This window comes from Narcine bancroftii, chromosome 4 (assembly GCF_036971445.1).
Source record: "Narcine bancroftii isolate sNarBan1 chromosome 4, sNarBan1.hap1, whole genome shotgun sequence".
In the NCBI taxonomy this organism is placed as follows: domain Eukaryota; kingdom Metazoa; phylum Chordata; class Chondrichthyes; order Torpediniformes; family Narcinidae; genus Narcine; species Narcine bancroftii.
In genome coordinates, this window is record NC_091472.1 from 195,680,365 (window position 1) to 195,701,919 (window position 21,555).

Below are 21,555 nucleotides of genomic sequence, written 5' to 3' on the forward strand. Positions count from 1 at the left end.
CTGTGAGGCGCCAAGATGCACGGTTTGAGGCGTTATCAGCCCACTGGCGGTGGTCAATGTGGCAGGCACCAAGAGATTTCTTCAGGCAGTCCTTGTACCTTTTCTTTGGTGCACCTCTGTCTCGGTGGCCAGTGGAGAGCTCGCCATATAACACGATCTTGGGAAGGCGATGGTCCTCCATTCTGGAGACGTGACCCATCCAGCGCAGCTGGATCTTCAGCAGCGTGGACTCGATGTAACATTGTAATTAAGCTGAAACTACAAATTCCTGAGTGCTGAGCGACATTATGCAGCTCAGGTGCAAAGGAAATGTCCAAAGGCCGTACTTGAAGGTGCATTACAAAGGATGTGTTCGAATGATGTTTAGGTTTCCATAGCAACAGTTCTTGCCTGTCTTGTGAAGAGTTCTTTGCATAATAAGTGACAGACTGTCTTGCTGGTTACAGTAAAGATGCTGGCTGAAGAAATCAGTGATGGGATCTGCTGGGTGTGCGGATGGGTGGAATTTTTCTCACTTCCTCTTGAGCATTAATATGCCACTATGCTGGGCCGCTCAGTCCAAGAATCCACCCTGCTCCAGCTCCCTCAACAGCCCTTGAGTCTAGAGCTGGATGAGGTCCTTACCTGGGAGGAGACATTTAAGGCAATTGAACAACTGAAAAGTGGCAAAGCAGCAGGTATGGATGGAATCCCCCCAGAGGTCTGGAAGGCTGGCGACAAAACTCTGCATACCAAACTCCATGAGTTTTTCATGCTCTGCTGGGACAAAGGAAAGCTGCCTCAGGACCTTCGTGATGCCATCATCATCACCCTGTACAAAAACAAAGGCGAGAAATTAGACTGCTCAAACTACAGGGGAATCACGCTTCTCTCCATTGCAGGCAAAATCTTCGCTAGGATTCTCCTTAATAGACTAATACCTAGTGTCGCTGAAAATGTCCTCCCAGAATCACAGTGTGGTTTTCGCGCAAACAGAGGTCTTTGCCCTCAGACAGCTCCAAGAAAAGTGCAGAGTACAAAACAAAGGACTCTACATCACCTTTGTTGACCTCACCAAAGCCTTTGACACCCACCATGAGCAGGAAAGAGCTTTGGCAACTACTAGAGCGCCTAGGATGCACGAAAACCAACAAGGTCGGGTCAGATACAGCAATGAGCTCTCCGAACCCTTCTCCATTGACAATAGCGTGAAGCAAGGCTGCGTCCTCGCACCAACCCTCTTTACTATCTTCTTCAGCATGATGCTGAAACAAGCCATGAAAGACCTCAACAATGAAGACGCTGTTTACATCCGGTACCGCACGGATGGCAGTCTCTTCAATCTGAGGCACCTGCAAGCTCACACCAAGACACAAGAGCAACTTGTCCGTGAACTACTCTTTGCAGACGATGCCACTTTAGTTGCCCATTCAGAGCCAGCTTTCCAGCGCATGACGTCCTGTTTTGCGGAAACTGCCAAAATGTTTGGCCGGGAAGTCAGCCTGAAGAAAACTGAGGTCCTCCATCAGCCAGTTCCCCACCATGATTACTAGCCCCCCCACATCTCCATCGGGCACACAGAACTCAAAACGGTCAACCAGTTTACCTACCTCGGCTGCACCATTTCATCTGATGCAAGGATCGACAACGAGATAGATAACAGACTTGCCAAGGCAAATAGCACCTTTGGAAGACTACACAAAAGAGTCTAGAAAAACAACCACCTGAAGAAACACACAAAGATCAGCGTGTACAGAGCCATTGTCCTACCCACGCTCCTGTTTGGCTCCGAATCATGGGTCCTCTACCGACATCACCTATGGCTCCTAGAACACTTCCATCAGCGCTGTCTCCGCTCCATCCTCAACATTCATTGGAGTGACTTCATCACCAACATCGAAGTACTCGAGCTGGCAGAGTCCGCAAGCATCGAATCCACGCTGCTGAAGACCCAACTGCACTGGGTGGGTCACATCTCCAGAATGGAGGACCATCGCCTTCCCAAGATCGTGTTATATGGCAAGCTCACCACTGGCCACCGAGACAGAGGTGCACCAAAGAAGAGGTACAAGGACTGCTTAAAGAAATCTCTTGGTGCCTGCCACATTGACCACCGCCAGTGGGCTGATATTGCCTCCAACAATGCATCTTGGCGCCTCACAGTTTTGCGGGCACCAACCTCCTTTGAAGAAGACCACAGAGCCCACCTCACTGACAAAAGACAAAGGAGGAAAAACCCAACCCCAACCAACCAATTTTCCCTTGTAACCGCTGCAACCCTGCCTGCCTGTCCCGCATCGGACATGTCAGTCACCAACGAGCCTGCAGCAGGCGTGGACATACCCCTCCATAAATCTTCGTCCGCGAAGCCAAGCCAAAGAAAAATGCTGGGCCTGAGAACACAACCACCAAGTGCTTCCCTGTCACCAAGCAACTACCTCCCCCTTTATGGGTGGACCTTTGGCTGCTGCCGCATACACTACCAGAGTTCTCAGGGTCATGAAGGTCAACCTCGTCCAATTTTTGATGTGCCGATATGGCCAAGTATCTTGAAAGCGGGGACCGCCCCCCCCCCCAATGCAGTGGGGCGTGAATTGAGATGGTCCACCACTTTTTGCAGCATGCTTTGAATGTATTATCGGGTGTCAGCATGCACATCTTTTGCTTGAAGAGACCATTCATGCACTCTATTAACCTTGATTCTTGTGGGTGGTAGGGGATGTGCAACAGCAGCAAGATACCAGACTTTGTCGCCCAGTTTGGTACCTTATCCTCAGTAAATTGTGAGCCCTGATCAGACTGTACCTCCCATGGTGTTCCATCAATGGAAGAGATGTATTTTAGCCCCTGAATGGTGTTGTCCTGGTTGGCCCACTCACAAGGCACTGCCACCAGAAGACCAGAGTAGGTATCCACTATCGTCAGTATGTATTTTTTTTTCCATTTGGCTTGGGAGAGAGTTGACAGTCTACTTGCCAGACTTGGCCAGCTCTCATGCCTTGGCAAATGTGCTCCGGTGTCCCCATTAGCCAGCCCCATGGTTTGACCTGCTGGCATGTGGGGCAATTATTTACGGCTGACTACGGCTGACTGCGCCTGATCCTGCGTTAGGGCCACCCCAAGCCCTCTGCCCATCATGGTGTTCCATTGGACACAAGGTGACCGCTCTTCCTATAGGCCCATGTTCTTTTTTTTAAATTTTTTATTTTTCACACCATAAATCACATTAGCCATGATACACACTTTATCCTTTTCACACATATACAGTGACATTTTCTCCCTCCTCCTCCCAACCCACCCCCCCCACACCCCCCCTCCCATCCATTTAAGGTATACAATCTAGGATACATTAAACCAGTCAGACGATGTTGTCACTCAACAAAAATACACCAGAAATTCTACTGAGTCCATTCTTTTCTTTCCTTCTCCTTCCATCAACTTAGGTAATGATTGTCCCCGGTAGGTTTTTGCTATTGTATAGCATAGATACAAGGCATGTAAGAGCCAAAATGTGCATGCTCACTTTGCTATTGTATTTAATGTAAGGCTCCCATATTTGTTCGAATATTTCAATATTATTTCTTAAACTATATGTTATTTTTTCTAATGGAATACATTTATTCATTTCTATATACCATTGTTGTATTTTCAAATTATCTTCCAATTTCCAGGTTGACATAATACATTTTTTTGCTACGGCTAGAGCTATCTTAACAAATCTTTTTTGTGCATCCTCCAAATCAATTCCAAATTCTTTGTTTTTTATGTTACTTAGGAGAAAGATCTCTGGATTCTTTGGTATATTGTTTTCTGTTATTTTATTTAATATCTGATTGAGATCTTCCCAAAATTTTTCTACTTTCTCACATGTCCAGATTGCATGAATTGTTGTTCCCATTTCTTTTTTACATCGAAAACACCTGTCAGATACTGTTGGGTCCCATTTATTTAACTTTTGAGGTGTAATGTATAGTCTATGTATCCAGTTATATTGTATCATACGTAGCCTCGTATTTATTGTATTTCTCATCGTTCCAGAACATAATTTCTCCCATGTTTCCTTTTTTATCTTTATATTTAAATCTTGTTCCCATTTTTGTTTAGTTTTACCATTTGTTTCCTCATTCTCCTTTTCTTGCAGTTTAATATACATATTTGTTATAAATCTTTTGATTATCATTGTATCTGTAATCACATATTCAAGGTTACTTGCCTCTGGCAAACTCAAACTGCTTCCTAATTTATCCTTCAAGTAGGATCTCAATTGGTAATATGCCAGCGCTGTATCTTGAGTTATATTGTACTTATCTTTCATTTGTTCAAAGGATAAGAATCTATTTCCTGAAAAACAATTTTCTATTCTTTTAATCCCTTTTTTTTCCCATTCTCTAAAGGAAAGGTTATCTATTGTAAAAGGGAGTAACTTGTTTTGCGTCAATATTAGTTTTGGTAATTGATAATTTGTTTTATTTCTTTCTACATGAATCTTCTTCCAAATATTGAGGAGATGATGTAATACTGGAGAACTTCTATGTTGTACCAATTTTTCATCCCATTTATATAATATGTGTTCAGGTATCTTTTCCCCTATTTTATCTAATTCTAATCTCGTCCAGTCTGGTTTTTCCCTTGTTTGATAAAAATCTGATAGGTATCTTAATTGTGCGGCTCTATAATAATTTTTAAAGTTTGGCAGTTGTAAGCCTCCTTGTTTATACCATTCTGTTAATTTATCTAGTGCTATCCTCGGTTTCCCCCCTCTCCATAAAAATTTCCTTATTATTTTCTTTAACTCCTTGAAGAATTTTTCTGTCAGTTGTATTGGCAATGCCTGAAATAAGTATAATATCCTTTGAAAAATGTTCATTTTAATACAGTTTATCCTTCCTATTAGTGTTAGTGGTAAATCTTTCCAATACTCTAAATCATCCTGTAATTTTTTCATTAGTGGATAATAATTAAGTTTATATACTTGGCCGAGATTTTTGTTTATTTGTACACCTAGGTATCTTATTGCCTGCATTTGCCATCTAAATGGAGATTCCTTCTAAAATTTTGAGAAATCCGCATTATTCATAGGCATTGCTTCACTTTTATTTACGTTTATCTTGTAACCCGACACTTCTCCATATTCCTTCAGTTTCTTATATAATTCTTTTATTGATAGATCTGGTTCTGTTAAGTACACTATAACATCATCCGCAAATAGACTGATTTTATATTCCTTGTCTTTTATTTTTATTCCTTTTATATTATTATCTATTCTTATCAATTCTGCTAGTCGTTCTATAGCTAACACAAACAATAAAGGTGATAGTGGGCATCCCTGCCGCGTTGACCTGCTTAAGTTAAATTGCTTTGATACATGTCCATTTACTGTCACTTTCGCTAACGGTCCCTTATATAATGCTTTAATCCAATTAATATACTTCTCCGGTAAACTGAATTTTTGCAATACTTTGAACAAATAATTCCATTCTACTCTGTCAAAGGCCTTCTCTGCGTCTAAAGCAACTGCTACTGTAGGTGCTTTATTTCCTTCTACTGCATGAATTAAGTTAATAAATTTACAAATATTGTCTGTTGTGCGTCTTTTTTTGATAAATCCAGTTTGGTCTAAATTTACCATTTTCGGTACATGCTCTGCTAATCTGTTTGCTAATAGTTTAGCTATTATCTTATAATCTGTGTTTAGTAAAGATATTGGTCTATATGACGCTGGTGAGAGTGGATCTTTCCCTTTCTTTAGTATTACTGTAATTATTGCTGTTTTACATGAATCTGGTAAGCTTTGTGTTTCATCAATCTGGTTGATTACATCCAGGAGGGGTGGAATTAATAAGTCTTTAAATGTTTTGTAGAATTCTATTGGGAATCCATCCTCTCCTGGTGTCTTATTATTTGGTAATTTTTTTATTATCTCTTGTATTTCTACTATTCCAAATGGTTCTGTTAATTTATTTTGTTCCTCTATTTGTAGTTTTGGTAGTTCAATTTTAGTCAGAAATTCATCTATTTTCCCTTCTTTCCCTTCGTTTTCAGTTCGGTATAATTGTTCATAGAATTCTCTAAAGTTTTCATTAATCCCCGTTGGATTATATGTGATTTGCTTGTCTTTTTTCCTTAATGCCAATACCATTCTCTTAGTTTGTTCTGTCTTAAGCTGCCACGCTAGAATTTTGTGCGTTTTTTCTCCTAGTTCATAATATTTCTGTTTTGTCTTCATTATGTTCTTCTCCACCTTATATGTTTGTAGTGTTTCATATTTTATTTTTTTATCTGCCAATTCTCTTCTTTTAGTTGTGTCTTCCTTCATTGCTAATTCTTTTTCTATATTTGCTATTTCCCTTTCCAACTGCTGTTTCCTGATTGTAGTCCTTCTTCATCTTAGTTACATAACTTATTATTTGCCCTCTGATGAACGCTTTCATTGCGTCCCATAGTATAAACTTATCTTTCACTGATTCCATATTTATTTCAAAGTACATTTTAATTTGTCGTTCAATGAATTCTCTAAAATCCTGCCTTTTCAGTAGCATGGAGTTTAATCTCCATCTATACATTCTTGGTGGGATGTCCTCTAACTCTATTGTCAATAACAGGGGCGAGTGGTCCGATAATAGTCTAGTTTTATATTCCGTTTTCCTAACTCTGTCTGGCATGCGAGCTGATAACAGGAATAGGTCTATTCTTGAGTATGTTTTATGTCTACCCGAATAATATGAATATTCCTTTTCCTTTGGGTGTTGTTTCCTCCATATATCCAAAAGTTGCATTTCTTGCATCGATTTAATTATAAATTTGGTTACTTTGTTCTTTCTGTTAATTTTTTTCCCAATTTTATCCATGTTTGAATCCAAATTAAGGTTGAAATCCCCTCCTATTAGTATGTTCCCTTGCGTGTCTGCTATCTTCAAAAAGATATCTTGCATAAATTTTTGATTTTCTTGGTTAGGTGAATATACATTGAGTAAATTCCAAAACTCCGAATATATCTGACATTTTATCATTACATATCTCCCTGCTGGATCTATTATTTCCTCTTCTATTTTGATTGGTACATTTTTACTGATTAATATAGCTACTTCTCTAGCTTTTGAATTATATGACGCTGCTGTTACATGTCCTATCCAATCTCTCTTTAATTTCTTGTGTACCACTTCAGTTAAGTGTGTTTCTTGTACGAATGCTATATCAATTTTTTCTTTTTTCATTAAATTTAGCAGTTTCTTCCTTTTGATTTGGTTATGTATTCCATTAACATTTAAAGTCATATAGTTTAACATAGCCATTTCATACTTTGTTTATCTTTCCTTTCCATTTCCTCATCTTCACCTTTCTTTCTTATCCATTTCTGCTTTCTTTTTTTGAACACATTATAAGACAACATTTCTAAAACATAAAATATTTCCATTATTCTCCTATCTAAAATTCCTTTAACCCCACTATCCCCTCCCCTTCCTGAGTTGCCCTTTGTCCCTTGTCGGGCAACCACATCTCCCCTCTCCATTTGGATTTGCGTATTCACTCGCAAGCGTCAACTGATTTCGCAGTGACCGTAATTCTTCCCCACCCAGCCCCCACCAGAAAAGACTTTAATCTTCATATATAACAAAGATCACTCTCTTAATTTCCCCCATACTTTCTTTCTTCCCTTTCTTTCCCTTCTTAGTTCTTACCTATACTCTATTTTTTTTATATATACATACACACATACACATACACACACACACACACATATATATATATATATATATATATACCTATATACACACATACATATAGTTTGTGGTCATTTTTGTTCTAGTTACATATCTTCCTCTCTCTGTCTGTTTTGTAGTTGTTCTGCAAATTTTCTTGCTTCCTTCGGATCCAAGAATAGTCTGTTTTGCTGCCCTGGAATAACTATTTTATGTACCGCTGGATACTTTAGCATAAATTTATACCCTTTTTTCCATAGGATCGTTTTTGCTGCATTAAACTCCTTCCTCTTCTTCAGGAGTTCAAAACTTATATCTGGATAGAAAAAAATTTTTTGACCTTTGTATTCCAGTGGTTTTTTGTCTTATCTTATTTTCCTCATTGCTTTCTCCAATATATTTTCTCTTGTTGTATATCTTAAGAATTTTACTAGAATGGATCTTGGTTTTTGTTGTGGTTGTGGTTTAGGGGCTAATGTTCTGTGTGCCCTTTCTATTTCCATTTCTTCCTGTAATTCTGGTTTTCCTAGGACCCTGCGGATCCATTCTTTTATAAATTCTCTCATATTCTTGCCTTCTTCATCTTCCTTAAGGCCCACTATCTTTATATTGTTTCTTCTACTATAATTTTCCATTATATCTATCTTCTGAGCTAACAGCTCTTTTGCCTCTTTAACTTTTTTATCAGATTCTTCTACTTACTTTTTTAAGTCCTCTACTTCCATTTCTACGGCTGTTTCTCGTTTTTCCACCTTGTCCACTCTTTTTCCTATATCTGACATGATCATCTCTAATCTATTCATTTTTTCTTCTGTACTTTTTACTCTTCTTTTTATTTCACTGAATTCTTGTGACTGCCATTCTTTTACTGATTCCATATATTCTTTAAAAAATATATATCCATTGTCTTGCCCTTCCCTTCATCTTCCATTTCTCTGTGTTCTTCCTCTTCTTCTTCTGAGTCCATTCCAGGATCTGTGTCCTTTACCTCTGTCTCTTCTGGTTTTCTTGTTGGTTTGTTTGTTTTATTTTGTTGGGTATTTTTGGTCTTCTTATTTTTATTATAAGTGTCTTGCTGCTGGTCTTCTTCCTCTGGGTTGGTCATCTGTTGTTTCTTTGATTTCTTTTTACTCTTCTTTCTTGCTCTCGTTATTTTCTGTGTTTTCCTCTTGCTGTTTTGTTGTGGCTATCAATCTCAGCTGTGGAGATCGACTCCTCAGCTGGTCCCCCCTCCCGTCAGTGTTATTTTTGTCTTGCACATCATGCATGCGCGAGGAGTCGTGCATGCGCGGTTGCGCACTTTTGCTTGGCTCCGTGAGCCATTTTTGTAGTCCCGAGTTCGAGGCTTCAATTGACCTTAGGGAGCGGGCTTCTCTCTCCACGGCGGGCCTCCTCGGACAGGTAAGTCCTTCACCTTCTTCTTCCGACATCCTTTCTTCTTTTCTTTTTCCTGTTGCTTTTGACTTTTCTTTCTTCGCTGCCATTTTCTCCACACCTTTATTTTCACTTTATTTTGGTTTTTGTGTTTGTGCCTTCATTTTTTCACTGTCTTTATTTTACTTTTCTGGAGAGGGCTGGAGTTCCCCGACCGGCCATACTCCATCACGTGACTCCTCAATAGAAGAAAACTTGATGAACATAATTGTTATACTGTGAATTATTGGAACTGTTTGAGTTTGGAAAAATCATAAATAAAATATTCAAAAAAACTATGCACCCGACAGGACGCCCAAAAACGCACTTGTTAATGCAATCTCCCACATTGTTCGTACAATCTTCCACTCCATATGGTTAAGACTCCATGTGTGTCCAGCTGAAACTCTTTATCTCTGCTCGCAATGCCAATTGTTGTGCTGGGAAGAGTATCCCGTTCAGTGGGTTCACAGAGACATGAGTCTGGACATGCATTACAATCACACGTAAACTTTTTTTTAACACATGGGAAATAAACAGGAGAACGTTAAATGGTATTGGATTACTATTTCATTTAAGCAACGATATAGACATTGACCTCGGACTTCAGTTGGACTCCAACAACAATAAGCCTATACTCAACCTGCTCACGCACACAACAAACAGGGATTCTTACACACACCTGTACCAATGGGGGTGTGGCTCTCTGCAAGTATTTATGTATCGCAATACTACTGCTCAGCTTCAGTGTAGTGCACACCTTACCCGCCACACTTCCAGCAATGTCCACACTAGCAACCTGGCATGGAGCAATGTCTGGGGCTTGGGCCACAAGGCAGAGAGAAAGAAATGTGCTATGACCACCTACAATACACACATTCCAGACAAGCAGGGATGCCACGTTTCCACTACACACAACAGATATCCTTAAGGTTAACCTCCAGATTGAGTCGGTGGTGAAGAAAGCAAATGCAACATTGGCATTCCTATTTAGTTAGAGGGTTGTGAATCTGTGGAATTTGTTGTCACAGGTGGCTGTGGAAACAAGGAAATTGGTATATTTAAGGTAGAGGTTGAGAGGTATTTGATTTGTCTGGGCAATAATGGTTATTGGGAGTAAGCTGGGGAGTTGGGCTGAGTGGGTGATTGGATCATCTTATGATTAGAATGGCAGAGGAGACTATATGGGCCAATGGGTCTACTACTGCTCCTGCATCTTGTCAAAGTGGTGAATGCAGGTCAGAAAATAATCCAATCGTTCCTCCCTCCATGGACTCTGTCCACATCCATCGCTGCCAAGGAAAGGCAGCCAACCTATTGAAGGACCCATCGCACCCTGGATTGACTCTCCCTATCCCATTGGGAAGAATGCTCAAGACGATGAAAAAACATTAATGAGTCTCAGGTCACACCTGCACGAGTCAAGCATCATTGTCTCTGGCAGATAAGAGAGGTGGTCCTGTCTCTATTGGGCCAGGTGGCCAGGAGGACAATGAGAGACAATCCTTCTCCTGAATGGGATCGACTACGTGGTGCAGGGAGCCCCCACGCGAGTCCACAAGCAGAGGTGCAGTGAACTGGGATTCATTGGTAGGGTGTTATGCTGATGGCTGGTCCCACCTCCCAGCTCTGCCCCCATCTGCTCACATATAACCCCGGTTTCCAACCTAAACTCAGAACCTTTCTGAAGACTACTGTGAGACCCTACCCCTAGTTATAAGCTAATAAACGTGTTTGTTCTCCTTCCAGTCATTAGAGCTTTTATTCTCACTACAAGAGGTGGTCGAAGAACCAGACATACTTCATAACCTACAAAGGTCTGTAAATGGTGCTATTTCGGGCGGGATGCACTGGGACCAGATAAATGGGATCTCCATGTCCGCCCTCTACATGCTCTGCAAAGAGGAATGTGGAAGGAAGCCAGGAGAAGGGGCCTCCTCTCCTAAGGGTGTGGGCTCACCCTGCCTACCCTCAGGTTTCCCCCCCCCCCCCCATCACCCTCACTCCAACACGGATCCAGTGTTATCAGAGATCAAGACTATGGGGGAGGAAGTGGCCAGGCTGCAGCGGCAGCAGGGGCCCATCGCAGGATGGCGAACTTCCATTCTGCTGCCATAGGTGGGTGACCAGGACTCCTGGTTTACTCAACCGCTCTTTCCTGACCGGGAGACCCAAGGCCTAATACTGCATCCCATTGCAGTGCATTGGGGAATGGGAAACATTCAAAGGTGGATGGCATTAGTGATCACCTGGGCCGAGCATAACATCATTTCTGGTAACCCCGCTGCATGGCAAGACCCACAGGTCGCCACTGAGGGATAATCCACCTTTCCTGCCAGGGAGGTTACCCTTCGAGTGGTCATTGGCCCTGAGCTGCCCCAGTCCTGGTAACAACATCCCTGGAATGGTCAGTCCCTACACACCAACAGGGGAAAATTTACTTTCGGGTTGGCCGCTCCATCACGCTGGTCTTGGGAACCGATACTGGTCCCACTCCCATCCAAGGTGTTAACACTCGGCAGAATTGAGTGCCCAGGGCTAGCAAGGAAATTGGGGAGAGCAGTCACCTGCTGTGTCACCACACAACAACATGGTGTGGACCCGTGCGGAAAAAGAATGGCATATAGCGCATGACCATTGACTGCCAGCAGTTGAAACAACATGCTCGCCCCTCACGGCAACAGTCCCCGATATAGTCACTCTGGTCGAAGGCAGAGGGGGACAGGAGGGGAAGCGCTGCTATGCTGTGGTGGATTTCTTCTCCATACCCCTCAGTCCCGAGTCACAAGACCAGTACTCCTCCACCTGGGGGTGGGGGGAGGGATGGGAGCCAGTACACCTGCTCCTGGGAGGGGTGCCCGTTCACCTTTTGCCCTCCACCAAGGTTACATCCACAGTTCCACGCTGTGCCACAGGTTGATTGCCAGAGACCTACAAAACATCAAACTCAATCTCAATGGCATCGCTGACTGTATCGAGGATGTACTCGTCCAGGAGCCAATGGCACAAGGCCTGGGCATGTTAATCACTTTCCTGAGGGCGCAAGGCTGGGCCAGGAAGTCCAACAAAACGGTCCTTTTCCTAGGTATCCTGTGGCCCTCAGGTCAGAGAGAGACCCCAGCTGCTGCAAGCAGATCGACTGCATTGGGCTCCCACTACAAGGGGAGAGACGCAGCGATTTGTAGGGATGCTGGGTGATTGGCACCATCACATACTGCATTTGACCTCGCTGCTATTACTCTTGTACAGCGTTTCCTGAAAAAAAGGCCTCGTCCCAGTGGGGACCCAACCAGTTGTCGGCATTTGAAACAGCCAAATAAGCGGTAGAACAGGCCCTCCCGCTGGCCCCTGCGCAGAGCTGGCTGCTGTTTGAGCTCCAGGTCTCTGCAACCAACACGGTGGCAGAATGGAGCCTCTGGCAGATGTCGCAAGGCCGCCGGGTCCGCCCAGGTTCAGGACCAGGATCATCCCCGCTTCCACCGCCTGGAGCGGTAGCAAGCACCAGATTGCAGTTGAAACTCTGGCCTCACCTCCCCATCATGAGCTGGGTAAAATCTGCGGACGTCACTCATCAAGGGCCCATCCCAATGGCCCTCTGGGGTGAATTGGAAGTGGTACATCGCAGATCACGCTGAGGCAGGACCAGAGGGGGTGAGACGCCTCCTCAGACAGATCCAGCCAGCTGGCCGAACTAGCGGGTGTAGCTGTGACTCTCAGAGAAGCCACCGGGTCCTTCTGCATCTGCACCAACTCTTGGACTGTTGCCAGCTGCTTGGCGATGTGGACACAGCGGGGGCATGAGGAGGGGTGAGAGATTCACGGTCGGCCACTCTGGGGACACCCCGATGGGGTGCGGGGGTGCACAACACCATGCTCCACACCTCCCGGGTCACTGAGGAGACTGCCCACAACGCAGCCGTGAACACATCAGCTCTGGCGGCCTGGGCACACTGCAAGTGTGGGCATCTGGGAGCAGATGGGACTTGGCCATGGGTTAGAGAGGGTCGCACTAACCTATGACCAGGTCAAATCGATGGTCGCAAACTGCCCGACCTGCCAGCAGGTCAAACCCCGAGGGTGGGACACATTCGCAGAAGCATGGGAGCAGGCCAGATCTGGCAGATCGACTGCATCGAGCCCTCCCTCAAGAAAATTTAAAAAAAACAATATGTAATCACCAGGGTAGAAACCCGGGGGTCCTGGTGGGAGTGACTGTGCTGACCAGGACAACACTATCAAAGGGCTACAGCACCTCTCATCTATGAAGGTGGGAGCTACCCCGGACAATAAACAGAACACACTGGATATGCAGCCACGGTGCCTATCCCTGCTTTCATGGGTAAGTCGTGCTTTATCTCCACCACCTCAACGATTTCGGGGAGCACCCAGTCTATCCCGTTCACAGGGATACATGGGCAATCACTGAGGCAGAAAGGCTCTGGTTGATCGCTTTCCCTCTGTATGGCACTGCCCGGCTGTCCTGGGAAGTAATAGGCATGATCAACGTGCTGGAGACCATGGCCAACAACTGTGGCTCTGCGACATAGGGAAAACGTTCTGACTCGAGTGACAGCAGAACTGACAGCCATCCCGATGGTGTGCCAACAAAACGAGATGGCCCTGGACTACCTGCCTGCAGCCGAGGGTGGTACTTATGTTGTGGTTGGTAAAGAGTGCTGCACCAACATTCCTAACTAATCGGGGAATATCACTCACCTGGCAGATCACATTAGAGAGTTTATGGCCAAAATTCAGAAAGCGGGGGACCAGTACCTTCAACACGACACCTCTTCGAAGCGCAGGGAAGTTGGTGGGCCACTGTCATTCACTGAGCGACGACTATCACTCTTCAGTATTTGTGGGAACTTGTTTAGTGTGCTGTGTCTGTTAGTTTATCAGACGCCCTCCCGGGCTGGATTAGTCCTTGGCCTGATTGGCTGAATGTCCTGATTTCCGAGGGGTGGAATGTGGTGGGGAGGTTCAGGCGGGAAGCCACCACATCTGCCTTTCAAGGTCAAGGCGGCCAACAGTGAGCACACGCCTCGCCATTGACCCCTTTGAAGGAATCCACACTTCACCACCGCCCCCTTCATCACCTGCCCTATTTTGGAGATACCTGAGGGGCCCCCACCAGCCGGCTGGGGTATAAAACCCAACATGTGGAACAGCTGGGTCTCTTTTTTTTCTTCTGGGAACGAGCCCAAGCTCCCACTCCAGGTTGCGAGCGGTAGAGGATGCGGGAGAGTCGATGACAAGGCGAGTGTCAGTAACTGGTTGGGGGCGGGCTTATTGTCCGAATCGATCGTCGTAAATTCTTTTCTAGATTTCCTTCCTATGGTGCGTCGTTTCACTATATTTTATAGTTCGTGATTAGTTGCGAGTGTATTATGTACCTTATCCAGTTGTGTGTGTGCGAGCGCGATCCCTTTAGTGACTTTACCCCGAGGGTAAATAAAGATCTTTGCTGTGATCAACCAGGGTTCAGACTCATTGCTTCTTGGACGCACAGAACTTGTTCCTCACATCACTGAGCACTGGCCCACCTCAGGGCTTTTTGCTCAATCCGCTACTGTTCACACTGCTGACTCAGGACTATATTGCCAGATCCAGTGAAGCACATAGTATCTTTGGCCCATGATCATCAAGAAGGAGGTACAGGAGCATCAATATCAGGACTAACAAGTAAGTGCATGTGTATGAACCATGATCCGGATAAACAATCAGATGACAATGAATTTGAACTTGAAGAATTTGAAGACTAATTCATTCCAGTTATTGGAAAGTCTAAACTATTGTATTTTAATATCAATTTACCCCCATTTGTTCGGAAAATAAATAGTTGCTGTCCAGATTAGAATCTCGGTAAAAAGCCGGAATTTTGATGGATAGACGGGCACACGGACCCCGCGGCCCCCTGTGCTGGGTCGAGGCTGGAACTGCAGCGCATGCGCACTGTGGTCTCCGCCCGCGGTGATTTGGCGTTCTAATGTCGGATAAAGTGGACTTGATGAGGAATTGTCGCGGGGAAAGGGAATCTGAGGAGTGAGCGAGAAGAGAAGCCGAGTTGGGTGGGGGCGCTGAAGGGAAGGTGGAGGAAGCTCTGAGGAGAGGCTCTGAGGAGAGGCTCTGAGGAGGGAGGGAGGAGAGAGTGGGAAGAGGACTCTCTGAGGCGGGTGGGAAGAGGAGTCTCTGAGGCGGGTGGGAAGAGGAGGGTCTCTGAGGCGGGTGGGAGGAGGAGGGTCTCTTGAGGCGGGAGGGAGGAGGAGGGTCTCTTGAGGCGGGTGGGAGGAGGAGGGTCTCTTGAGGCGGGTGGGAGGAGGAGGGTCTCTGAGGCGGGTGGGAGGAGGAGGGTCTCTGAGGCGGGTGGGAGGAGGAGGAGGGTCTCTGAGGCGGGTGGGAGGAGGGTCTCTTGAGGCGGGTGGGAGGAGGAGGGTCTCTTGAGGCGGGTGGGAGGAGGAGGGTCTCTTGAGGCGGGTGGGAGGAGGAGGGTCTCTTGAGGCGGGTGGGAGGAGGAGGGTCTCTGAGGCCGGGTGGGAGGAGGAGGGTCTCTGAGGCGGGTGGGAGGAGGAGGGTCTCTGAGGCGGGTGGGAGGAGGAGGGTCTCTTGAGGCGGGTGGGAGGAGGAGGGTCTCTTGAGGCGGGTGGGAGGAGGAGGGTCTCTTGAGGCGGGTGGGAGGAGGAGGGTCTCTTGAGGCGGGTGGGAGGAGGAGGGTCTCTTGAGGCGGGTGGGAGGAGGAAGGTCTCTGAGGCCGGGTGGGAGGAGGAGGGTCTCTGAGGCCGGGTGGGAGGAGGAGAGGCTCTGGGAGGAGGAGGATCAGAGAACGAGGGAAAGGAAGATCTGAGGAGGGAAAGCCAGAGGTGGAGGGAGGAGAGCGTTGAGGAGGTCACACAGATAGAAGCAAAACAAGTTTCAACTGAAGAAAGTTCGGGAGAGAGGGAAGGAAATCCGGGCAAGTAGAAGGCAGGAGGGAGGGGAGACAAGGCCAAGGAGTGGAGGACGGCCGCCGATCGGGACATGGAGGCTCCAATTTCGGCCCTGGACAAGGCGCCGACCGAGCTGTCGGTCACCGACGTGTACGACATCGCCGCGCTGGTCGGCCAGGAGTTCGAGCGCATCATCGACGCCTTCGGCTGCGACGCGATCGCCAAGCTGCTGCCCAAAGTGGTACGAGTGCTGGAGATACTGGAGGAGCTGGTGAGCCGCGACCGCAGCAACCCCGAGCTGGAGGAACTGCGGCTGGAGCTCGGCCGCCTGCGGCTAGAGAGGAGCGAGCGCATCGAGAAGGAGCGGAAACACCAGCAGGTCCGGCCACAGGTTGGGGGTGGGGTGGGGTGGGGTGGGGGTCGGGCCGGACCGGACCGGACGGAGCCAGTTGTTCGGGCGGCACGACAAAACTTTATTTTAGCGAAAGCCACCGCTGCAAGTCGAATTGTTGGGACAAATCCTCCCCGAAACGGGAATCGTGACCTTCAAACCCGACTATTCTCACTCCCTGTTACCTGCAATGTCCCTCCAGTCTAATCCCACTCCCTGTACCCTGCAATGACCCCCAGTCTAATCCCACTCCCTGTACCCTGCAATGTCCCCCCTGTTTAATCCCACTCCCTGTACCCTGTAATGTCCCCCAGTCTAATCCCACTCCCTGTACCCTACAATGTCCCCCAGTCTAATCTCACTCCCTGTCCCCCAGTCTAATCCCACTCCCTGTACCCTGCAATGTCCCCCAGTCTAATCCCACTCCCTGTACCCTGCAATGGCCCCCAGTCTAATCCCACTCCCTGTACCCTGCAATGTCCCCCAGTCTAATCCCACTCCCTGTACCCTGCAATGTCCCCCAGTCTAATCCCACTCCCTGTATCCTGCAATGTCCCCCAGTCTAATCCCACTCCCCCCCTTATTCCTTGTATTCTGAAATGCCCCCCCCTCAGTATAATGGCACTCTCCCTGTTCCCTGTAATGCCCCTTCTGTTCTAATGCCACTCCACCTGCACCCTGTATTGCCCTATCTGGGATCTTTGCCAGGTGTGCCATGTCAGTTGACCAGCGGATCAAATCAAAGTTCTGTCGCCCCACTTGTCTTTGATTTTGAATTGTGCTGGACAGTTATGTGGGAGGAATCATTTGACAATGCCAGTGTCTGCCATGGAATGAGTCAGTCTGCAGCCAATTTCATTCACTCCATACACGTTCAAGAAATAGCTGAGGTCACAGAGCATATAAAAGTCTGGATCTGGATAACACTTGTCTGTGGTATCAAACGTCTGTGGTATCAAACACCTGTGCCCAGAACTATGGTGTGTCTTTAGCCGAGCTGTTCCAGCAGAGTATCTACACTGACATCTATCTAAATGTGAGGGAAATGACCCAGATAGATCCTGTTCACAAGAAGCTGGACAAGTCCAACCCATTTGACCACCAGTCAACCAATCTCTTTGCAATCAACTGCAAATGGCCCAGGCTATGGGCTGTCTATTGAATGGCACTAATTCACCAGTAACTGATGCTCAGTTTGGTGTTCCTTATCGCCACCCAACTCCAGAGTTCATAACAACCTTGGCCCAACTCAGTAAAAAGTGAAGGGTGGAAAGTTGAGGGGAGACATCAGGGGTAAGTGTTTTTTTTACACAGAGTTGTGGGTGCCTGTAATGCCTTGGAAGGAATGTGGTGGAGGTTGAAACATGAGGGGCATTTAAGAGACTGAAACAGGCACATGGATGAAAGGAAAAAAAGCATTTACAAGGTAGGGAGGGTTTTGGGTTTTTTTTAGTAGGAATATATAGGTCAGCTAGGCATCGAGGGCAAATGGGCCTATCCTGTGCTGTAATGTTCTCTGGACCAAAGAGCTGTATTTTGTAGAAGTGTGAGGGGCTGCTGTTGATATTAAAGCTGCATTTTGACAGCAGTGTCAATGAGCTCAACTAAAATTGGAGACACAAAAATGCAAACGTTGGAACCCTGAGGAAAGATCAAACTGATGGAGGAACTCAGTGGGTCAGAAAAACAGAATTGTCCAGGAAAACAACTCCCCAACATGTCCTTTTGGAAAAATGATCACCTGCCTTCGCTGATGTCCTTGCCAGTAATATCTGGGCACTAAAATAATGAATGTCTTTTCAAAAAAAAGTCAAATTGCCAGTCTTGCAGCCTTCAACATCGCAGCCAGCTGAGTCCTACTCTTCCTGACCCTGCATCCGTAACCATCCATCTAAGTAATCCTCAAGCACCTATAGACTTCATCTTGACATTGTTATGGCCGATATCGCCATGTTAGTAATCTTGTACACAAAAGAAACATGTATTTTACAAAGTTTTCATCAAGTTGTAGCCAAAGCCTTAAAAGAACCAAATCCCTTGTTGGCAATAACAGATATAGATAGAAGAATCAGTTTATAGATGGAGGTTTAACTCCATGTTATTATAAAGGAGAGATTTCTATTAATTTATCAGAAGACAGGTGAGAATCTTTTTTGAAAATAATTCTGACTCTTTTAAATAAATTTATGGGACATAATGTACATAATGTTATTAAAATAATAAGTTATACCCCTAAAGTTAAGGATTGAATGAAAGAATTGGAACAATTGGAGATGGAGATAATAAATTTAGAAAAGGATTTACAAAGTGAGGATAAACAAAGATCTCTTGTAAATAAAAAGCTTCAATATAATACTTTACAAACATGCAGAACAGAGAAAGCGATAATGAGAACTAAACAGAAGTATAAATTAGGTGAAAGAGTGCTTAAAGTTCTTGCATGGCAGGTAAAGTCAGAACAAGCATTGAGAACAATTATTGCAACAACTAAGAATGATTCAAATTTAATTTCTCATAAACTTCAAGAAATTAATGATAATTTTAAACAATTGTATCAATCAAAATCTTTAAAAGAAGACAATAAAATAGATTATTTTTTAAATCTCAAATTAATTTACCTAAATTAAATCTGGATGATCAAAGAGAGTTGGCTGCTCCTTTCCGATTAATAGAGGTTAAAGAGGCACCGAGTGCTCTACAAAGTATAAGTCTCTGGGAGAGGATAGTTTTCTGTCTGAATTTTATAAAGAGTTTTAAGGATTTATTAATTCTTCCATTTATGGAAATATTAAGCCAGACAGATGAAACACATGCGTTACAGGAATCCATTAAAGCAGCAATAATAAGAGTAATTAAAGAAAAGAACCAACAGTTGATCTGTTACATGAATGCCATCCTTCCTGAAATGCTGGCGACTGGACAAGAGTGTGTCTGGGCAGCCACTTTTTTCTGTGTTAACTTTATGATCTCTTGAGTTTGGGTAATGGGTGTTCTTTGTGCTGTTATTTGATGTGGAGAATAATGCTGAATCAGACTGATAAGATACACTCGTCTCTGTAACTGAAAAGCTGAAAATAGATGTCATTGGTTTTGAACTTAAGATCTGGGGGTAAGCAGTGATTTGAGACAAGGAGCTCCTGCTGATACTGAGTGCAGTCTTATTGTCCTTCCATTCTCAGTGGTATGTCTCATCATGTTGAACATTCAGAAATTTTAATCATGTTCAGAATTCACATTTCCAGTTGTTTTTAAAACAATTAATCTCCCGTTGCCATAGATTCCTATCTTGGGCTTGTGTTATCAGCTGATAAATGACTTATTTGTTCTCAATGATGATTCAGACATCAGGAGGTACTTGAATTTACCTGCAGCTAATGATGAGCCACTGGAGGGACTCAGCATTTGCCTCTGTGGGTAAATGGTCAGTCAACGTACAGTCGGGTCACATTACCCTGCTGGCATCCCTCACTCACCATGCCATCTCGGGGGGGACTGGGTTCAAGTGTAGAGAGGTCCTGTTCCAACTCTACAAATCTCTGGTGAGACCTCACTTAGAGTATTCTGTTCAGTTCTGGTCACCTTATTACAGGAATGATGTGGAAGTTATGGAGAGGGTGCAGAGGAGATTTACAAGGATGTTGTCTGGATTAGAAAATAAGTCTTATGAGGCAAGGTTAGCAGAGCTAGGACTTTGCTCTGGTGTAAAGAAGGATGAGAGATGACTTGATAAGATTCTGAGAGGTATAGATAAGGTAGACAGCCAGCACATTTTTCCCAGGCTTATAGTAGCAAACACCAGGGGACATCTGTACAAAGTGAAGGGAGGAAAGTTTAGGGGAGATATCAGGGGCAAGTTTTTTTTAACCCATGCTTGGAATGCCTTGCTAGGGGTGATGGTTGAGGCTGAAACTTCAGAGGCATTTAAGAAACTCTTGAACATGCACATGGGTGAAAGAAAAATGGAGGGTTTGAGGTAGGAAGGGTTTAGTTTTTTTGGTAGGACTTTATAGGTCGGTGCAACATTGAGGGTTGAAGGGCCTGTATTGTGCTGTAATGTTCTATGTACTCCTGGCCATCTCGCCCACCTTCTCCCTCCAGATCTGTCTGGTATTTGTAAGAGGCATTCAGGAAGAATGGCTTTGGTCTGTTCTGGTGGAGTTTGTTTGAACTCTGTGTTAGAAGTTAAAGATGGACAACTCAGGGGCAGCCAAGTATCTACTCTGAACTGAAGTAAGCAAACTGAACCTGCACTCTGGAGATTGGAAAAATGTACCAAGCTGAATTCACCTCCTTCTTAACGCCTTCGGATCCAGGCCAGAGCAGCTCCTGTACCACAAATGTGCTTTCGATGTTGCATCCTCTGAAGTTATAGAGGAATAGTGGGTGGGGGCGGGGGCACATGTGTAACTACCTTAGTCTTCTGAGAAAGTAGAGGCATTGGTCCTTTTTAGATATGCTTGACCCACATCAATAACTTTTTGAGAATGAAGTAATAATTAAAGGACAAGAAGGAGCAAAATTTAAAAATCCATTTAGGCTGTGCGTATGATATTGTGTAGTTTTATTTTTGCTAGTTGTTTATCTCACTATTGCTGTTGCATTCAGTGATATTCAAGAATCACTATTCATGAGTAGCATTGATATATAAACATTAAGGATTCTGTATGGTCTGGTATGGTAGGAGGTCCATGAACTGAGTTGGTGGGGAGGTGGGGGGGCGGTGACCACGAGTTACAGCACTGCGTGACACCAACTCTGGTGTCGCCACTGGCTGGAATGATATTTAGCTGTTTGGTCGTGACTATAGGAGAGAGGGAGTATACCATGAGACAGGGTATACAACCTGAGGAGCACCAATGTTGAGTTTGATCATGGAGGAAATGTTGTTTCCCCCATCTTCAAGCTCCTGCTGTCCCTGTCACTGGACCCCCTGCAATTCGCATACAGACCCAACTGCTCTATGGACGATGCCATTGCCACCGATCTCTATCTAGCCTTCATCCACCTGCTGTTTATTGACTTGAATTCGGCATTTAAAACAATCATACCTCAGTACCTGATAAAGAAGTTGAGCCTGCTAGGTCTAAACACCTTCCGACTTCTTGTTCGACACAGTCCGGATTAGTAACAGCACTACAAGACCATCACA

At 45.0% G+C, this 21,555-nt stretch overlaps 1 protein-coding gene across 2 annotated transcripts in view; it reads left to right on the forward strand.

Moving 5' to 3' along the window:
* Positions 1 to 15,852: 15,852 nt before the first annotated feature.
* Positions 15,853 to 21,555, forward strand: part of rilpl1 (Rab interacting lysosomal protein-like 1) — a 62,952-nt gene continuing 57,249 nt past the window's right edge. For both annotated transcript variants that reach the window (XM_069933507.1, XM_069933508.1), the window contains exon 1: positions 15,853 to 16,394. In XM_069933507.1, the coding sequence (XP_069789608.1) occupies positions 16,107 to 16,394 (288 nt within the window). In that variant the 5' untranslated portion in view covers positions 15,853 to 16,106. The remainder of the gene's footprint in view (positions 16,395 to 21,555) is intronic.